Genomic DNA, 22,287 nt, shown 5'->3' with positions numbered 1-22,287 from the left:
GTCCTTCTACAATCAAGATAATTAAATAAATAGGCCATCCAATATAAAGCAAATAATGAAAAATTACCTTTCTAGCTCAGCAATTTTCTTATCTTTGTCATTCTTTTCATTCTCCACTTCCTTGAGGATATCTAGAAGTCTGTCAACCTCAGCCTGAGCTTTGCCACATTCTTCTCTGTAGTAAGATGCCTCTTTATCAAGTTGTTTCAGTCTGTCTGCAAATTCTGGGTTCAGCCGTGCTTCTTCTTCAGCTTCATGAGCCTTCAGTGTTAAGAAAACAACAATCGTTTAGATAGTCTGGCAGCACTATTTCTGCAGCCTGAGAGTGCAAGTTTGCATGAAAAAAGGATTATGGGTATTTCTGTCAGTTGGCAACATTTTCCCATAAAGGCACAGAAAAAAGAAAATATGTCTGCATACTTCGTATAATCACCCAAGGTCTCATTTCCCAAAACTTCATCATAAAAAATATTTACCCCAGTTTAGGGTTTTTCATATATGAAAATAACCATGAAAATCTTAACTTTTGTTTCATTATAAAGTTTAATACTGTCAAAGAAGCAGACATTTTTTAAAATACCACATGCAGTACCCTAATCCACAAATTAAACCACTGGATATCTATTAAAATATCATTGGATACTAACAATTTAAAGGAAGGAATAACAGCTGTTTTTAAAGGTAAAACTAGAAGAACGCTTTCCACTGACAGTTTTAACCCAAATTCTTTTTTTTTTTCTTTGCTTAATACTTATCCTGAAACATCAGAGGAACAAGCCTATTGGTGAAAACGGCACAAATAAATATACCTGGCAAACACATGCATGGGTGGGTGGCAGTTTCACAGACAAGAAAGAACATAGTGAAAACAACAACAACAACAACAACAGTGCAAAGTCCTGTCCTACTCCCACAAAAACCAATGGAAAGCCCCAATAACTTCAGTGGGAGCAGGATTGGGCATAAAGTGTTTTAAACTGTTGACTGAACTAATCACAGACAGATGGAAACAACAATGCACTGCAATGCTTAGCCTACCCCTTGTTTCCCATTATTCCTAATTGGCATCTTCAAAGAGCAGGCAGGGAAAAAACAAGTAGTTTACCACAGTGCACATTAAACAGAAAATTCAGAGAACATTTTTAAATGTACAAAAATGTTACAAAAATTAATGATATTTAGAACACTAGGTACTCTGCTATCCTAAGCAGAGCAGATGATTTTTTTTTATTATTTTTAATTTCAGGGAATAAACAAGGCAAGCAAGCAATGAAACAACTGCTGGTCAAAATGAAACATGCATGTTTTGAACAAAATCAGTACCCAACTATTACGGTTAGAAGGTTGACAGTCTTTGCAATGATTTAGTAGAAATTTTTCAATATCTATTTTTAAAAGTCTTGTGTTTAAAGGAGGCAACATAAATTAAATTACTGAAGAATAAAAAGGTTTTTTTTTCTGCATGTAACATAATTTAAGCATGAGGATAATAAGGAAAATAATTTTGTTTTTAAATTCTATTTTTCTACTTTGGGATTTCTATTCACACAGGTGATCTAACTATGAAAAAAATAAGGAAGTGACATGAGAAGTTCACTACATTTATTTTTCTTGTAACTCCAGCCCGCCCCTCAAGACAATATTACGTTCTTAGGTTACAAACTTCACACAGATGCCAGGGTCTCCCTATGTGAACTTATTGCAGAGTCTGGTACTTAGGGAGTATTTTGCAGTACTTCATCTATTTTACTTTGGTGGCACATCTACCAATAAATTATTTTTTATCTTTTAGAAATCCCAGTATCATGCTGGAGGATTAGCCATAGTTGAACTATTTTTTGCCAGCATCATATTTTTAAGTAAGTACAATAAGGGCTCAAAATCCAGTTCTGCAAACAACTGAGGACCTTCTTTAAGGTGTAGGGTTGTCAGGTGTCCGGTTTTGAACTGGACAGTCCAGTATTTGAGCTTTCTGTTCAGGAAACAAATTGAAAAATATAAATGAGAAAATATAAATGTCCATTATTTTCTAAATAAGATGTAATGTAGACTGTGATGTAATGTCAAGTGTGTCGGGTATTTTTGTTGAAACCATCTGGCAACCCTATAAAGGTGCTAGGCACTCTCAATTCCCATTGCCTTCAACAGGAACTCAGAGTGTACAGCACTTTGCACAACTGGCCCATACACATCCCTTTCCCATTAGCTGGCAACACGGGCAGCATTTCAGATAGTGGGGGTGGAGGGGGTGACCTGTGCATGCCATGATGAGGGGGAGAGTAAAAGCGAGGGAGGGCAGACTGAGGACAGAGGCTTCAGCAATGTTACTGAGCATGATCAGTACTTGCCAAGCACTAAATGAGGGGAGGGAACAAACCCATCCTCCCTCCCCCTCACTCACATCATCTCTATCCAGGAGCTACCATGGTACTGCAAAACTCTACTTTTTTTTTTGGAAGACAATTTAGCAGATAGCAGACAGAGCACTGTATCTAATTTCTATATAAAAGAAAGAAAATTAAATAAATATTAGACTCACTCAGCTCTAACACTAACATATTCTGACATCTTGTGGCAAGTCACTTAAGGGACACTGGTTAGCCTTAAAATTTTAATATACAGGCAGTCCCCGGGTTACATGGATCCGACTTACATCGGATCCCTACTTACAAACGGGGTGAGGCAACCCCGCACTAGCTGCTTCCCCCCAGCAGACCAGGGAGACGCGGAGCGGCTTTTCTCAGCAGACACCTCAGCTTGAGAATAAAGGACTGAGGGAAGTGAGGTTGGGAGTATAAAACTGAGCTCTGGAGAAATGTTTGGCTAGAGTTTCCCCTACAATATGTACCAGTTCCGACTTACATACAAATTCAACTTGAGAACAAACCTACAGTCCCTATCTTGTACATAACCCAGGGACTGCCTGTATATTCTTATTTTGTTACTAACTCTGTGGAGAGAGACAGACCCTGTAAGGACTCCTTGGCTCTATCTCAGTTCAGGAAGGGGAGTGGGGTCTAGTGGGTTACAGCAGAGGGCAGATACATTTCAGCTTTATACAAGAACATCAGAATGGCCATACTGGGTCAGACCAAAGGTCCTTCTAGCCCAGTATCTGTCTTCCAACAGTGGCCTATGCCAGGTGCTTCAGAAAGAATATAAGAGGCAATCATCATGATCTATCTCCTCTAGCCCATTCCCAGCTTCTGGCAAACAGAAACTAGGGATACCATCCCTGCCCATGCTGAGTAGTAGCTATTGATGGACCTAATCTCATTGAACTTATTTTGTTCTTATTAGAAGCCTGTTATAGTTTGGAGTTTTCCACCATCTCCTGGCAAAGCGTTCCACAAGTTGTTTGTGAAAAAATAATTTATTTTGTTTTTTTTAAATCTGTTGCCTATAAATTTAATTGGGTCAGCTTCTTGTGTTATGTCAGTGAAGGAATACATAACATTTCCTTGTTCTATTTTTCCACATGTTCATGATTTTCTAGACATCTAACATATCTCCCCACCCTTCTGTCATTTCTTTCCAACCTGAAAAGTCCCAGCTACAGTCACCTTCTTCTCCTTCCTTCATGCTGGTTTAGACCCAGAAGAGGAAGAAGATAGAGTATGGACTTATGGAAGTTTACTGTGGCACATTGTTCCCCTGTGGCCAAAAGAAATAAATGGGATAAAATCCCTATAGTCCTGCTGGATGTAGTCAGCTGCGTATATAACAGGTTAGGAAGGATTGTACTCAGGCTGCTGCACTGTTAGGGTGTGTCTAGACTATATGGCTCCGTTGACAGAGCCATGTAAAGTAGTTTATTCGACATAGTCAATGAAGAGGGTATTGAAATAATCCCCACTTCATTAAAATAAAAATGGCTGCTGCGCTGTGCCGACAATCACAGCTGATCCAGCACAGTGCGGCAGTCTAGATGCGGCGTGATCGACAAGGGAAGCCTTTGTCAACCGCTTCTGTAAGCCTCATGAAACCTCCTCGAGCCATGTAGTTTAGACACACCCTTATATTTAGCATGCTAACCCAAACACACCGGCTACGTCTACACTGGCACCCTTTTCCGGAAATGCTTAAAACAGAAAAGTTTTTCCGTTATAAGTATTTCCGGAAAAGCGCATCTACATTGGCAGGATGCTTTTCCAGAAAAGTACTTTTTCCAGAAAAGCGTCCGTGCCAATGTAGACGCGCTTTTCCGCAAAAAAGCCCCTATCGTCATTTTCGTGATCGGGGCTTTTTTGCGGAAAAGAAATCTGTGATGTCTACACTGGCCCTTTTCCAGAACAGTTTTCCAGAAAAGGACTTTTGCCCGAATGGGAGCAGCATAGTTTTTCCGGAAAAGCACTGATGATTTTACAGTAGATCGTCAGTGCTTTCCCGGAAATTCAAGGGGCCAGTGTAGACAGCTGGCAAGTTATTCCGGAAAAGCGGCTGATTTTCCGGAATAAGTGGCCAGTGTAGACACAGCCACCTAGTGCATATTTGTCTATCCAAGGGCACACTGCAGAGTAGATACAATCAAGCATTTAATGGGAGAGCTGGGAAGAGATGCTAAATTCCCTGATGCCCGGTCCCACACTATATCCACTTGATCAAAGTACTTTACAGAAATAGTCTATTTAATAACAATGGATGCTTTAATTGAGGCAGTCTGCATGCCAGTTTTAAATAGGTTTGATACTGCTTTTTATTATTGTAACTGTAATGGACATTATATAGATTTACTGGATACTGAAGATAAAAGAGTAATGTTTTCAATTTTTAGTGTTATAATTAGTTATGTGAAATTAAATCAATTTGATCACTTTTCATGTTAACGATAAAAATTTACAATGATTCCGGGAAGCACAAGGGAAGTAAATGGCAGCAGGAGATTCCCTATTCTGCTTTGCACTCCTGTTCAGTAGCTAGGCACAATAAAAGTCCAATTACTCCCCCAGCAAAATAACTATTTCCAAAACACCCAGTATTCAAGACACTTAAAATGGGAAGGGTGAAAGCAGAGCCAGGGTTCCACACAGTAGAGACACCAGAGCTAGCTAGGCATACATACAGAAATATACTGCATCCATGAAAAGATATAGTTAAAGGTATAATCTCTGACATACTGGCAAATTCTCTGAGGAATTCCACCTTCCATGGGCATAATTCCTTCTGGACATCTCCCCTTAATACAATGCATCTGCACACCACTCCAAGCAGGAGACAATACCGATAAAACGCCAGCAAATTCAGAACTGCCAGCCATCCCCAGATTCTCCACCAGCTGCCACATCTCTGTGAACAGGGCTAGGGCCGGGGGAGCAGGACTGGGTGCTCTATGGCAGCAAAAGGAGCTGCCATCATTCTACTCCTTCCCCTATTCACTGCCCCTCCCAGCAGGAAAAGAACAGATTGTCAGTCCTGTCCCCACAGCTCTGTACACAGATACTGTAGCTCTGTGAAGGGATTAGAGGTGGGACTTGGAGTTCTGCTCCTCTTCCTGCTGGGAGGGGCAGCAGGGAAAGGAGCAGAACTATCAGCTGCTGTACTGCCCCCAGATCCCTCTCCCAGGTAAGCTGGGTTGAGGAGGAGAACAGTACGGAGGTCCTGAGCTGGGGGTGAGGAGGAGGAACATAGGGGGTTGTGTGGGGAAGTCATATGACCCTAATTTAGTTAGTGTGCCTTCCTCCTCCCATATTGGTAAAGTTTACTTGCACCAATGGAGATGAATAACAATAAAAGTAATATAAAAGCACAATGCATATACCAGGATAAAAAACAACAACATTCGAATCTAAAAACATTATGAAAATAAATATGGGGCCAGTATTACAAACCATTGTTAGTTTCTCCCTACTTGCATAGATTATTACTCATTCAGTAGTTTTGGACTAAATGGAAAAATAGGGACTGTTTTGCAGAAGGGATGCAGGATCAAACCCATGTACACTACTAAATAGAAGAAAAATAGGAAAGGTTCTAAATATATGGAGGGCTGATGGAGCAATATCATAAAACATCTTTGAAAAGGAAAAGTTTTCAGCTGTTGTTAAAAATTTGCAAAAGACTGGCTGTAAATAGAAAGCGAGACTATATCTCCAGTACAGCCTATGTTGCAAAATGTATTCCAACCCTCCTGATTTAAATTACACAGCCATAGAGCACTCGTGCACAGGCTATGTTGGTGGGAGAAAGTCTCCTGCCAACATAAGTTATGCCACTCATGAAGGTTGTGTTTTATTCCGAAAGACCTTTTTCCTGTTGGCACAGAGCATCTTCAACAGATGTACTTTAGCAGCAGAGTGTAGTACTTATACACATGCCCTACATTCACAATTAAGTTATTCAATACTCTCACATTAGGGATTAATAGACCTCTGATTGAACTTCTGATTCTAAAAAGCATTTCATATTATCAACCATGTTTTTTATTTTGCATTTCACAAGTGGAGGCAAAGTATTTTTTTCTATGCGAAATATCAAATTGTGTACAGAAATATTAAAGTGGGCTAAAGACATACATTTTATTTATTATATATTGTGCCCACAATCCTGCATTCATTTTTCTGTATCAGATGTATGCATTGGATTAGTATATATTAATTCAAATTGGCAAAAAAGATAAAATTAGTGCTTGATCAAAATAATTAAATGAAACAGCATAAATGTACATGCAAGAAAATACTTTCTAAGATCCTTCAAATTTTACCTGGTTCAATAATAAATTAAATAACGTATTGTCCCCTTAAATTTTGAAATCTCTTTAAATTTCAGTTTCTTTTGAAGCTAACTGATATTACAGGTGCTTTGGGTTTTGATCTGCCATTGCTCCTGCACAGTATTTGCAGAATCAAATTGTCAATATTCAGAAGGGGCTCAAAGGACAAAAAACTATCACAATACCTTATTTCAGAAAAAAAAATCATGTGACTGTTTTCTAACCAATATTTATTAGCACAAGACATGATTACACAATTTAAACAGTGTTCACCTCTACATGCAAAAATAAACAAGGCCCAGATTCTGTTCATAATATTCAGATAAGTAGTCCCACTAACTTCATTTTGAATATTCTCATAAACAAGGTGAAGAGGATTTGTGCCTATTTTATATTTTTCTGCTTTGTTACCAAAAAGCCTGCAAGTATGAAACAGATTCATCTATTTGTTCTGTGAATTTTTAAAAATAGCTTCAGTGAGAAGTGTGTGCTACAGTTGATAGTACTGTGTGAATTAATGGTTTATCATTGAAGCAAAATGCAGGACAATGTAGCACTTTAAAGACTAACAAGATGGTTTATTAGATGATGAGCTTTCGTGGGCCAGACCCACTTCCTCAGATCAAATAGTGGAAGAAAGTAGTCACAACCATATATACCAAAGGATACAATTAAAAAAAAATGAACAAATATGAAAAGGACAAATCACATTGCAGAACATTCTGCAATGTGATTTGTCCTTTTCATATTTGTTCATTTTTTTTTAATTGTATCCTTTGGTATATATGGTTGTGACTACTTTCTTCCACTATTTGATCTGAGGAAGTGGGTCTGGCCCACGAAAGCTCATCATCTAATAAACCATCGTTAGTCTTTAAAGTGCTACATTGTCCTGCATTTTGCTTCAACTACCCCAGACTAACACGGCTACATTTCTATCACTGGTTTATCATTCTACCAAATAAGGAACTGGCTGTATGAAGAAACAAGGGCTTACTTAAAAATTGATTATTAAATTCAGAAAGGATTAAAGTGAAGATTGGAGTTCAACGGGATTGAATTTTCCCATCCATCTTTTCTAATATCATTTGTGGTGGATTTGGAAACACATATTTGGCTCAATTTCTGTTAATGGCAATCATGCAGTCTAAAGAACGAGTTTTTAGAGTAGTTTGAAAAAATATTATTCTCATATTGTCAAAAGTAGAACACAGAGTAAACATAACTAGAAAAATGTGCATTGAAGACAAGAAGTAACCATTTGCTACATGTAAAACATTTTCCATCCAGTGGATTTGAACTGCTGAAAGATGGTACTAAGAAAAAAATTTGCAAAAAGTAAAATTGATAGATTTGGGATACTATATAAAAAAGTTAATGGTCAATAAATAGCAATCACTAGAACTGTGTGATTAAAACTTAATTAATAAGGGAGTGTTCTACATGGAGCAAGAGAAAAGATAACCAATGAGAGGGCAATAAAAAAAAGGTGTACACTATAAGAGCGCAGGTGATATGCATGGAACTATGTGGTCTACTTACAAAATCATCACATGGATGACCCAAGCCAATATAAAGAAATAATTCTATTGTACCAGAGTACAAATTATTTGACCCCCACAGTATGCTGGATGAAAAAGTGGGTATATAATTATGTTTTATGCTCTTTATAAACAATTTATGGCTGAGTTCCAAATGTAATTATATAATTTTCAAGGAGTAAATATGGTGAATTCTATGGGATATAGTCACCTATCAATACGTATAAATTTTCCATCAGTGGAAATTCTCAGTATTAACAACAGAATAACAGACCATAAGGATAAAATCCTAGCCCATTGGCGTTAATGACAAAACCCTCTCACACCTTCTGATTGGAATTACATGGTGATTATATATGTGAGTCATAAATTGTTATGTTATTACAATTCAGTTACAACATTATTTCTGTCTTGTGATGCTCATGGCATACTTTCAGCATTACTTTGTAGCAACCAGAAAATCTTCTACAGATAAGAATGTGCTTTTGTTCTTCCTCAAAATTGAAAAATGAATACAATAGAGACAAAAGAAAATTGCGTACGAAACTATAATAAAGAAGGCGAAGTCCAAACAAACCAAAAGTATTCTTACATTCTCTTCTTTAAATAATAGAACAACATTGTTATTTATTTTCATCATTCTGTATTTTTACCCTTTTCTTGTTCAGAATATGGTTTTTTTAAATGTATAAATACTGAACATACACATTATTTTACTAGTAAAACTGATCTGGTTTACCTTCTGAACTACTGTGATCATATCACAACTTTACAAAAATATGCTGAATGGACATTTACTAGGTATTATTAATGATATAATCAGTAGAGATATTATAAATAAACCACCATGTATTATATTGAATTTGAAGGATCCGATAAAGTATTCCACGAGCATAGTGCTAAAATAAAATAAAATAAAACAAGAAAGTATCTTCTGCATGCTTTTTAAAAATATATATAATGGGGAAGTTGAGGACCTGAAGGCAAATACATTTGAAAATGGGAAGATGCTGTATTTATCTAGTTCCCAATTTGTATATATTATATTCAGAAGAAATGGCCTTGAGGTCCACAAAGCTCATTTATTGTGACAAAACTAAAACAGGTGTTCACCAAAATTTTTTTTGCAAAGCTCCACAGAGGAAGAACACAACACAGTGTCAGGTCAATGGATCCTCATGCTTTCATATGTTACAGCGGGCACTTTCAGAAAGGACTTACTGGATTGTACATCTGATTGAACAACTGTTCAGCTTGCTACATTGCAAAGTTGGGAAGGAGTGAAGCATAGACAGGAAAAGAAGGAAAGATCCAGGAAAACAGCATTAGCTCAACAAATCCAGTGCATTTGCACAGAAGAACTTGTCATAAAAAAGCAGAAATTTAAGTTTCTAAACATTCCTTGGGAAAGCGAGAGGCACTGGGGAAACATAAATGTTGACTTTGGCTCCTAAAAAAGAATAGCTGGAGTAAAAAATTTAAGGTTTGTGTTACTTTCCCTTTCTCAAGTTAAATAACCCATGAAATAAAGAAAGGTGTCCACTTTTGATGATACATTAAGTGCTGGTCTCAAGCAATGAATCACTAAAAGCACTTTTAGCCAAGGCTGCAATTTATCACAAACATTTCAAAGACAGTAATAGTAAAAGATTAATTAAGCTTTATCACTAAATTTATAGTTTCTCTTTGTATTAACACAAGCCTGAATTTTTTATTCAATGTGACTTTTGAACAGTACAGTTTGGCAAACAATATTTTAACAACAGCATGGAAATTTAAATTCCATGATAAACAATAAAAGAAAGAAATTCTAACGTGTATAATAAGATTCAGGAAAACTACGTAACTACCTATGAGGTACTTCCTCATAGTCCATCATAATTAGCAAGGAAAATAAGTTTAAAAATAAGCCTGTACAATTTTGGCACAAAAATGTTCTGAGCTTTCTGCTAACTTTGTTCTCATCAATTCCAAATAATAATCCTTGCCACAAAAGGCTTAATAAGCACACTCATGATTTTAAATAATTTTGCTGTTGAGAAAAATACAGTATGAACACAGGAGCAATTATTCTACTTGAATGGTCTCCTATTTATTGTTTTTAAATGCATATGCTATTTCAATTAATAATGGGACTGCAGTTCAGTTTGTTGTAATCAAATATTTTAAGAATCCGCCTACGGATTTTTGTTTTACTTTTGAATGTATTCTTTCACAGTCTTCATATTTGCTCCCCCAGAAATGCAGATATTTTATATAAAACTCAGAAATAGTTATAGTCAGTCCCTGGACAAACATCTTGGAAAAACAAATATATTCCCTTCTCTCCCTCAAGTAAAGGACAAATTTAAAAATACATTGAAATAGGAGAGGAACAAAATCCCAAGGCAAAACTGTTCCTCATCACTCGTTTTGTTGAGCCTTGTATTCCATAAACACTTCTTCTGGGCATAGCACTTATGACTATGACTTCTCACAATTACTCACTGTTGCAAATATATGGTGGGTTAAGTTGATATTGAGGAATAAAACTTGATACAACTGAAAACTCACAATTAATGCTAAGTTATACTAATTTAAAAGTGTTACTAATTTAAAAGTGTCTCCACCCTGATTTATTTTTAAGAAAAATAAATGATATACAAGTTGTAAATAATTTTTAAAAGAATGGAGTTATTTTTCAAATTATGCCCAATATAAATGCCACATCTCTCTGAGTTGTTGAGTGTCCAGTGACACAGTAAGCATCCATATAGAACATGCAGATTTGTATATTGTTTATAAGAATGAAGAAATATAGATTTTCCTTCCCATCTCCTTTTAACAAAATACTAAAATCCTCTCAAAATTAACTTCTGTATCTGTTTCCTAAGGAATAAAATAGGTAATTGAAGGTAGATTTCAATTTCTGGAGAGCCAGATACTTTTATCACAGGATTATTTTTAGGTTCAGTTGAAATTAAAGCTTTTATTAAAGCAAATGTAAATTAAAAATTACTGTTTGCACTCCATTGTCATTAATAGCCAGTGCTTCTATTCCTTTAAACAAATCCAAGAATATTGAATCTGCATGTTATTGTGGAAATACTGAGTCTCCTACAAATCTTAGGCCAGTTCCCACTGGGAATGTATGTTGTATTTATGGTATAATAAATCTACAATGTTTTCAACTTTCATTTAGATACCCTTTGCATTTTATTAATAAATAACATACTCCCTTTTTACTTAAATGGAGGCCCACAGGAGATCAACTGAAATCAATTAGGCTAACTAATCAACATGGGGAAGGGTAGCATAATCTGCACCTAAAAATGTCACTATTCTCGTTAAGATAATTAACCTCTTTTAGAACACATAAGCATGTAAATTCATGTCCAAAGAACTGGCGGGGGGGGGGGGAAGATTAAACTTTTATCTACATGTGTCACTGGCTAATTTACTATTTGTGTAAGGAAAACATGATACTAAAATCCACTGAGTATGTCATGAGTTTGGTATTCAAATGATGAGTGCAGACAGTACCAAATGACACAGCAAAAAGTCAAAGAAACATATGAAAAAAAATGTGTCAACAAAATTTGTAGATCAGTTAGTATTGTAATGCAGCAATCTATATAAAATGATTGGATAAGTACTGTACTTCTAAAATATTTTTCTTTAAATGATTGTTTCTGCTTCTTGATGGATATAAATAAAGAACTGCCAACTGTGATCTATTAAACACTTTTTTAACTACCTCAACATTTAAATTCATTAAACAAATAAATAAATTCAGATAACAGTATAAGACCTAGATATTTTTTACTAGAAAGAGTAGTTGATCATGAATGAGATCTTTTTTTCATTTTTAACACATTACAAACATTTCTATTCATCTTTAACAGTAACTTAGATTTGGACATATAGTAGTGGCTGGTTTCCATAACTTTTTTCCTCCCAGTATTGTCACAGTTTTTCCAAGTACCCCTTAAGACAGGAATTTTAAGATACTTTTTCAGGTTCACAGTTTTTATACATGCTTCATAAGAAAAAGTCAACATTGTTTGATGCTAGTATCAGCAGAAAGCAGAAGATAGCCATATTTTTTAAATGGACCTCTTGCTTGTATATGCCAGAGAAGTGAAGAGTTTAGTCTATTCCACAATAAGAATTTTGTGAGAAGGCACTTACCTTTTTCAGCTGTGCTTCCAACTTACTACATTCTTCTTTCTTTTGTTCTATGGCTATTTCTAAAGACTTTAATTTGGAGTCTCTTTTCAGCCCTGTTGATGCCAATGATGATGCATGTTCTTTCAAGTCAATTAAACTAGACTGAAAAATCATCCAAAAAGAGAAAAAAGAGATGATGTTAGAAAATGCATTGATCCAAACCACTAAGATGGGAAAACTGTTTGTTTTGATAATACACTTGTGCAGGCATGGGGATGGGCATTTACAGTAGAATAAAATACTACTAACTCAATTTTAGCAGAATAACAAAAAGCTGAATGTCTATGAAAAGATTACTTTTTCTTGTATATATCATGTTCTCTCTGCTGGAAGGAATGGGGGAAATTTCATTAGTGAAAAGGATGATTCACCTGTATTTTTAATGCAATTATTGATAATTAGAAAATAGTCAACTCTATATCTTACGTTGGCCAGTGTATTCCTTTATATTTAGTTTATTATTGGATTTTATTTTGCAAGTTATTGCCCTGTGATAGAAGTCTGGAGGTGGCTGCACACACCAGTATTCTACATACTCATCTGTACTTAAAATACTACTATCAACTTCTATTGTTAATTTTGTCTGTTTTATAATAATAGACTTAAAAGCTTTAAAATGAATTAAAATAATAAAGGTTAAGCCAGAAGCAGGGGCATCCTTACCCAGATGCAGAATACACAGCTGCACAGGGCACCAGAAAATTTGGGGCATGACTGGGTCTTAATGTCCACCCACCCACCTCTTACTATCCCTGTTCTGTGGCTCGGCTTGTTCCACATAAGATCTAGTTAACTTAAAAGTGAAAGCTTGTCACACTTATTTGCAGAACACTTAACCTGTGAAAGAGCCATACATATCTGGTGCTCCACTCAAGGTAGCACACATGGCACTTCCAAGCACCACCCTTCACCACCATGGTAGTGGAGGGGAAAAGCCTCAGGAGAAGTACATTGCTGTAATATCATTCACCCAGCTAGAGGGAAGAGGGAGTGGCAGCATGCAGAGCCACTTTCTCCCTGCTAGATTCTGGACCACAAGTGTGCCTAGATCATGGATACCCTGATTATGAAGGGTCAGGTGTACTGTCAGTTTCTGATTTACTTGAATTTATTGTGTTAGTTTGCTGGAACTTAGTTTAAAATTTGCTTTACAATATTTCATTGGGATGTTGCCATTGAGCATATGGGAACCAGTTTAATAGTACAGGTACTGTGTGAGGCCACATAAACCCTAAGGACGTCCCTCGCCACAAGTGACAACTGTCATCTATTCTGACTCTTGTATATCACAGGCCACCAACACCTACCCAAAACCCACACAGTAAACCCAAACACTAAAACTAGCGTTGCCAGATGGTTTCAGAAAAAATACAAGAAAAAAAAAAACACGCCTGGAAAGCTTGTTGAGCAACAAAAAAAAAAACCCCACCCACTGTGGCCCCTTTAAAAACCACGTGCCTGCCCACCATCTTGCCCCCCTGGGCCAGGTCGCACAGCTCCTCTGCAGAACCTGGTAAGCACTAGGGTTGCCAGATTGCCTCTGTACTGAGCCGGACAGCCCAGGATTTTTGCTTCCTAGCCGGGAAAAAAAAAAATCAGAAAGTTCCGGACATTTTAGGTGTCTGGTATTTTCTGAATTTTTTTACCGGAGAGGAGGTGAAAATACCAGACTGACCGGTTCAATACCGGACACCTGGCAATCCTAACTAAAACTAAAACAAAGTATTACAGCCCTCAGGAGGCAGGCACAGAATCAGAGGCATTGGGATTCACCAATACCTGAGACCACAATAATAGCAGTTAATTTTTTTAGTGAGATAAATCCAAATAATCCTGCAAGTGACCTACAACCATCATTTCTTGTAGCCCTTGTAAAGAGGGAAACAGAATTTTTTAAAAAAATATTATCATCACAGTGATGGATTTTAAAAAAATAACTTGAAGATAGATCTAAATAGAGAAAATGTTTCCCATCAATTCATCACAATTTTAACTACCTAAACGTTTTCACCCAATATCTTTATTTTAAAGGATATTTAGACCCTATAGTAGAAGTATGCAAGAGGAGAACACCCAAAAGGAAATATCTCGTGGTTTGACATGAATAGGATTTAAGATTATCACATTGTTCATAAGAATAAAATGAGCACAGAGCAGTGGCATGCAATGGCAGAGCAAAACTTTAGTAAAGCAGTCAACTGGATCAGGGATTCACCAACTTAAACCCCTTATCAATATTTAGTCCGACTGAATCAAATATTTTTGGACTTATTCTTGGTAGGTCTTATTCCTGCTAATCCCATTAGTCCAAATTAAAAAAATAAAATAAGACTAGCAGTGGAATATTAAAATCTTGTAAAATATTTGCAAAGGAAAAGAAAGGAATATACACAAAGCAGAAATAAAAGAAAGAAATATATTATGGAAAGTGATCAAGAGTTTGAAAGTAAGGAATGCTCAAAAATATACTGGCTTAGGAGTTAGTTTCTAAAAATAGTTGAAAACCAACAGCTTAAACAATGTCTCTAATTAACTTCTTTATACCTATTAGGAAATTCAGAACAATACAGATTTTTAATTTTACTTCAAACACTGACCTCCTTCTCTGTTAATTCGGCTTGTAAAGCATTGACTTTCTCCTTCAAGTCTTTGTTTTCCTTTTTAAAAGATTCTATTTCTTCAAGTCTTTCTCGATCATCACGTTCTCTCTGCTCCTTCAGGCGCTCAATTATTCTCTCCTAATAATAAGAATAGTAAAACTGTAAAGATCGGTACAGTAATTCAGAAAAGAAAAAAAAAGCTTTTTTTGTCTTAAGTTGCAATATGTAAAATGATCTCTGATAGCACAAATATCACCTTAATTTTTAAGGGAAATAAAAGATACCAAATATCTAATTAATGGGGGCTCTAGCCAATACTTATTGAAGACAATAGAAATATTCCATTGGCTTCAGTTGGCATTGGATCACGCCCTAAATGCTGAATTATGGTATCGCCCTAGAAAATATTTTACAAATTGGATATAAAATACATACACTTTTTTAAAATATTTAGAGAACACCACATATTTGGACAATACACATGGTTTGTTACTAATCTATAAATTATGAGTGGTAAAAATGAGAAAACCATGTTTTTTATTGTACCCAGTTTGAATTTTCTTATCACAGTCTAGCTTCACAGCAAATTCTATGCAGGTTGTAATAGTGTCTTCATGAGAGATAATGATTGTGTAAGAATTTAGAATTCAAACAACAAACTGCCACTTATCAGCAATGTTATATTCACAGGTGATAAATTTTGATGTGCCTAAGAATAATACTAAATGAGTCAGAGAAAAAGTACCTTCATTTTGATTGTAATACCCAAAAGAAGAATATTTTCTATCCTAACAGCAACGATTACATACATACTTAAAGTTGATCATATTCCTTAATGGTGTGTGGATTTTGGCTCTAAGCAGGAGAAGGAAAGAGGACGAGATGTGAGAGGAAGGTAATGTATCCTCTCCCTGAGAGTCATCCAAGTACTTCATCTCCTCCTGCGAGATGTCAGATCTAGTGGTTGTAGGGGCTTGCGGGCCACTGTCAGAGGCTTGGATGGTAGCATTAGCTGAGGTGCCAGTACTTGATCCTTTAAGGCAGGGGTGGGTAATAATTTTTGGTTGGGGGACCACTCCAAGATTTTGGAAAGTGGTGAAGGGCCACACTCTTACATGAAGTGGGTCTTTGCCCATGAAAGCTTATGTTCCAACACTTCGGTTAGTCTATAAGGGTATGTCTACACTACCACCCTAGTTTGAACTAGGGTGGTTAATGTAGGCAACCGAAGTTGCAAATGAAGCCCGGGATTTGAATTTTCCGGGCTTCATTTGCATCTTGCCGGGCACCGCCATTTTTAAATGTCCGCTAGTTCGGACTCCGTGCCCGCGGCTACACGCGGCACGGACTAGGTAGTTTGGATTAGGCTTCCTATTCCGAACTACCGGTACACCTCGTTCCACTAGCGGACATTTAAAAATGGCGGCGGTTGGCAAGATGCAAATGAAGCCCAGGAAATTCAAATCTCGGGCTTCATTTGCAACTTCGGTTGCCTACATTAACCACCCTAGTTCGAACTAGGGTGGTAGTGTAGACATACCCTAAGGTGCCACAGGACTCCTCACCGCTTTTGAAGATTCAGACTAACACGGCTACCCCTCTGATTCTCTTCTATGGTATTAATGGAGAGGATGCAGAGTCTGGGATGGAGGCTGGGTGCTGAAGAGAGCTTGGGGAAAGGGACTGGGGCACAGAAGGGAGAAAGGAGTCTGAGAAAGAGTTTGGGTGAAGGAGGCAGTTGTGACCTAGGGAACAGGACTGGGGTGCAGGATTTTGTGATGTGACCTGGGGTAGGAGGGGATTGTGATCTTGGGCAGAAGATTGGGGTGCTAGATCTGGGAGGGGGTATGGGTGCATGTGGAGTAGTAGGGCAGAAGGTTGGGGAAGGGAGGAGCTGGGGTGCAAGAGGCAGACTCTGGCCAGGAGACTTACCAGCCAGAAGCCAAACCAGCCTTTCTGCAGAGCTAAAGGCTTGCAGAGCTTAAAACATTTCTGCCTGCTTGGTCATGTGCTTGAGTAACTGAGCAAGAGAGGAAAGGGTTTTTGCTTTGTGGCTGCCAGTTATTCAAATAGGCAGTTGCCATTGGCCAATGGGATTGTGCTGGGGACAGGAGAAGCATATGAATCTTCCCCTCTGCCCTCCAGACTCAAAGAGAAATTGCCCTGAGCTGTGTTTCTGAGTGGCGTGCAGGGCTGCAGAGCAAGCAGGGGACCTGCCTGGGGCTCCCCACTGCCTGCAGTGGATTTAAATCCCCCGCGGATTTCCCTATTCTGAAGTTGGAAATTAACATGCCTGTTCCGGAGAAGGGGCCAATGTAGACGTAGCTCTATAGTGGAGCACCCACTGGGACAGTCCTTGAAGAAGAAGAAGCAGCAGCAGCAGCACTTCTTCACACAAAGTACAGTCAGCCTATGGAACTCATTGCCATGGGATGTTGTGAAGACCAATACTATGGTTATCAGCTAAAATAGTTATGGACCCCATGTTTTTGGTGTCCCTATGCCTCTGAATGCAGAGGCTGGATTTGGATGCCAGGGGATAGGTCAGCTGATGATTGCCCTGTTCTGTTCATTCCCTTTGAAGCATCTGGCATTGGCTGTTACCAGAAGATAAAATATTGGACTACATGGACCACTGGTGTGGCCATTCTTATGTCTTTCTTACATAAAAGCTCCTTGGGTTGTATCACTTTCCTGTAGTTTAAATAGCACATTATACATGCTTACTAGGTTTTAAAAATAATACGCAATTAATGGCATCCTTTGAATTGAAAACCATATGTTCATTATTTTAATTGTGCAAAGAATATTGCATGGTCTTGTGGATAAGGAGAAGGTTTAGAACTGGGGAGGAGATGGCACTCCTGAAGATCCCTCATGCTAATGATTCCATCTGTATGTGAAACTTGAAGATCACCAAATGAGAGTAGAAAAATTCACCCATTCTCTTAGCTTATAATACACTCTGATTCTTAATTATGTCCACTGCCCAAATCAAACTGCCTAAAAAGTTTTTCAGACATAAATGACAAAAGGGAAATAATCTTCATGCTGCTGTAGATCTAGATGGGGCTGGAGGTTAGGGAACCCTGTAATGATTAACTGGAAGTTGAGAAAAATCAGAGGATGGAGACCAGGTAAAAGATTATTTCTTTTTCAAAAGTCTCAGGAAATTAATAGGATGTCCAGTGCAGATACTCCATAAGAAAGGTATACAGTGACCTAATAAATCCTTGGAAAAAGGATTTAAAAAAGAGGGTTTTTTTAAAAGGAACAAAATGGAGGGTGCAGAAAGGTTTCAGGGATCCTATAAGTGATATGGCAGGGAGCCAATCTCCCTTTCTTATAGACCACATTAAGCCTCATTTGAGGGATAGATGGTAAGTTCCCAGAAATGGGTTGGCTGGGGGACCTGGTTGGAAAAAGAGGGGGACTGGTGAAAGCCCTTCAGATAGATATTGAATGAATATGAATTTAAAATTATACAAGTGAAAGTGATGGACTAGGTAAGTCCTAAACATCTAATAATAATGTAAGTTGCAGCCTGATTAAAACCATATCACATATCTCCTGTCCATCTTTCGGTATAACCGGACAATGATGAATGTGTGCCTTACAGTACATACAATGTGAGCATAGCCATGTGACTGTGAGAATCATAGCTTTTGCATTTTCTAATTTTTGTGTTTAAATGTGCATTATTAGCAGTATATTTACCTAATTTCAGAACATATTTGTATAACAAAGTCGCCATTGAAGTGATAAGAATGTTACCATCTGTTGGCATCCGGTATCAAATCTGGATCTTTAATACTGATAATTAAGAACTCCACGTTTTCTGCTAGATATGAACATGAGCTATAAATGTAAATAATGTAAAATATGTGCTATATGCTACCTAAATGTGTAATGTAAAATATGTGCTATGTGCTATGTGGAGAAATTGGAGAGGGTCCAGAGAAGAGCAACAAGAATGATTAAAGGTCTTTGAGAACATGACCTATGAAGGAAGGCTGAAAGAATTGGGTTTGTTTAGTTTAGAAAAGAGAAGACTGAGGAGGGACATAATAGCTGTTTTCAGGAATCTAAAAGGGTGTCAAGAGGAGGGAGAAAAATTGTTCATCTTGGCCTGTGAGGATAGAACAAGAAGCAATGGGCTTAAACTGCAGCAAGGGAGGTTTAAGTTGGACATTAGGAAAAAGTTCCTAACTGTCAGGGTAGTTAAACACTGGAATAAATTGCCCAGAGAGTTTGTGGAATCCCCATCTCTGGAGATATTTAAGAGTAGGTTAGATAAATATCTATCAGGGATGGTCTAGACAGTATTTGGTCCTGCCATGGGAGCAGGGGACTGGACTCGATGACCTCTCGACGTCCCTTCCAGTCCTAGTATTATATGATTCTATACCAGAACAGCTATAAATATATGGATTTTGAATAGAGGACTGCTTTCCTAAAAGGCACATTTTAAAAACTGGTGAAATATTGCAAAATATAGTGATACTTGAAAACTTCAATTTAATGATGTAAAGCTAATGCTGTCATTTGTGTTCCTCATATACAAGACTTGGAATTGTTCACAACAGTTTCAGTTCTCTGTGTTTGTATCTGCATTCCATCACATTTGATTCCACTAGTTTTTCAAAGGCAGAATTGTTCAGCAAAAAGGATCTATAAATAGTTTCTATCCACCTTAGTTTATCAAACTAATCGTTTAGAAATGAACTGAAAACCTAAAGGTGTATATAGGATACCGGAAACATTTTCAACGTTAAATGAAAACATACCACAGGTATACTGTAAAATTGCTTGTTCTATTGTAGGTACATAATGATTTTAGGATTCCATCAGTCTCTGTTTTTCATTTACCTGGACAGAGCAATAAACCTACCTTCCTGTTAAATGTACAAGAAAAGCCAAAAGGGAACATTGATACTCTTCCAAATTCTACTATGATTTTTTGTAAACTACTAGTTTTTCTAATTCAAAAGCTAATTCTTTATGTGTAATTCTCAATGCACTAAAATCTGTGCAAATAAATTATAGAACTTGCAAAGAGTAAGCACAAAAATTGCATATAAGAACATAAGAACAACCATACTGGGTCAGACCAAAGGTACATCCAGCCCAGTATCCTGTCTGCCGACAGTGGCCAATGCCAGGTGCTCCAGAGGGAGTGAACTGAGCAGGTCAGCGGCGGATTTAGGGCAGGGCGAGCGGGGCAGCTGTCCCAGGCCCCGCACTTCCCGAGGCCCCGCGCATGCACCGTGGCGCCACGGCGCATACGCCGTGTCAAAGGAGGGGCCCCGCAAAATTTCGCTGCCTGGGACCCCGCGGTGCTGCCCTGGGCCCCGCGGCACTCTCATCCGCCCCTGGAGCAGGTAATGCTCAAGTGATCTCTCTCCTGACATCCAACTCCACCCTTAGCTGTCCTTTGCATGTGCAAGTCCAATACAAGTGATAGTGAACCTAGGATCATACACAAAACCAGTTTTAGAGTCACTTCTTATGGTAATAGTGATAGAAATGTAGCTGTGTTAGTCTGGTGTAGCTGAAACAAAAAAACAGGACTATGTAGCACTTTAAAGACTAACAAGATGGTTTATTAAGTGATGAGCTTTCGTGTGCCAGACCCACTTCCTCAGATCAAATAGTGGAAGAAAATTGTCACAACCATATATACCAAAGGATATAATTAAACAAATGAACACATATGAAAAGGACGAATCAAATTTCAGAACAGAAGAGGAATGGGGGGGTGGGAAGGTAAATGTCTGTGAGTTAATGATATTAGAGGTGATAATTGGGGAAGACAGTTATAAAGAAAGCTTCCCCAATTATCACCTCTAATATCATTAGCTCACAGACATTTACCTCCCCCCCATTCCCCTTCCGTTCTGAAATTTGATTTTTCCTTTTCATATGTGTTCATTTGTTTATTTGTATTCTTTGGTATATATGGTTGTGACAATTTTCTTCCACTATTTGATCTGAGGAAGTGGGTCTGGCCCACGAAAGCTCATCACCTAATAAACCAGCTTGTTAGTCTTTAAAGTGCTACATAGTCCTGTTTCTTATGATAAAATATTTTAAAGGAGAAAAACAGATAAACCATCTGACTGTTGCTTCAAGTAGGATTCTTTGCTATTGTTATTTGGTTAGCTAATTTTTATGTTTTAATATTCTTCTGTGGGGCATTTTCAAACCAAGTGTGGACTTTTTTCTAAAAGATATGCTCTAGTTTAACTACACCTATTGGATTTAAGTCATATGGCCTGTGTTATGCAGAATGTCAGACTAAATGATCACAAAGGTCACTTCTGATCTTAAAATCTATTAGCACATCTTCATTAGCGAGATCTACCCTCCAGAGAGTGATCTTCTAGTGTCTGATTTAGCACAGGGTTTCCCAACCTATGGGTCGGGACCCAAATATGGGTCACCATTACATTTCAAAAGGGTCGCCAAGTGTCTCCCCAGGTGGCTTTGCACCTCCTTCTCCCCCCATTTTTGAATTGCCTTGCGTCACCAAGTCTTCCTAAATTGTCAAAATGGGTCCCCATCTGGAAAAGCTGGGAACCATTGATTTAGCAGGTCTAATATAGATCCCTAAATTGAATGGTAAGGGCAGCTCCCACTGGTGTCCAGTACTCATTCTGCGAGGAGTAAGGGAAGCTTACAGGAGCAGTGTGCATGGGGATTTAAAATACATTGACTCCAGCTACGCAATTAATTAAGCTGAAGCTGCATATCTTAGGTCAACCTTCCCCACCAGTGTAGACCAAGGCTATGCATCTCTGAATAAAGCCTTGTCCACACTAACAAAAGTAAATTGGCTTTGACAACATGCTTAACTGTTTTTCTGACTCAATTTTCAAAATAGGGTTCCCACATTCAGTGCTAGTGCTCTGGGAACTGTTTTAGCACATATAATAGTAGTGAATTAGTACACTAAAGTTCAGATCTAATTTTCAAAAGTGTGTGAATTAGAAGCATAAGTCTCAATGGGTATGTCTACACTACAAAGTTAGTTCGAACTAACGGACGTTAGTTCAAACTAACTTTCATAGGCGCTACACTAGCGCTCCGTTAGTTCCAATTTAATTCGAACTAACGGAGCGCTTAGTTCGAACTAGGAAAACCTCATTTTACGAGGATTAAGCCTAGTTCAAACTAGTTAGTTCGAATTAAGGGGTGTGTAGCCCCTTAATTCGAACTAGTGGGAGGC

The 22,287-nt window shown here is 37.7% G+C and overlaps 1 protein-coding gene across 3 annotated transcripts in view; it reads right to left on the bottom strand.

Annotated features, from left to right (window-relative positions):
• ERC2 (ELKS/RAB6-interacting/CAST family member 2) overlaps positions 1-22,287 on the bottom strand; it is a 1,112,164-nt gene that overhangs the window by 577,967 nt on the left and 511,910 nt on the right. For 2 of the 3 annotated variants that reach the window (XM_075938890.1, XM_075938891.1), the window contains exons 10-12: positions 15,057-15,197; positions 12,421-12,561; positions 68-261 (exon numbers count right to left, since the gene is read on the bottom strand). In XM_075938890.1, the coding sequence (XP_075795005.1) occupies positions 68-261; positions 12,421-12,561; positions 15,057-15,197 (476 nt within the window). Of the gene's footprint in view, positions 1-67; positions 262-9,471; positions 9,508-12,420; positions 12,562-15,056; positions 15,198-22,287 lie in introns of all 3 variants that reach the window. The other variant, XM_075938889.1, reaches the window with a different exon arrangement.

This window comes from Pelodiscus sinensis, chromosome 11 (genome assembly GCF_049634645.1).
Source record: "Pelodiscus sinensis isolate JC-2024 chromosome 11, ASM4963464v1, whole genome shotgun sequence".
Taxonomy (NCBI): domain Eukaryota; kingdom Metazoa; phylum Chordata; order Testudines; family Trionychidae; genus Pelodiscus; species Pelodiscus sinensis.
Note: the sequence above shows the minus strand (reverse complement) of the source record. Positions and strands in the feature narration are given on the sequence as shown.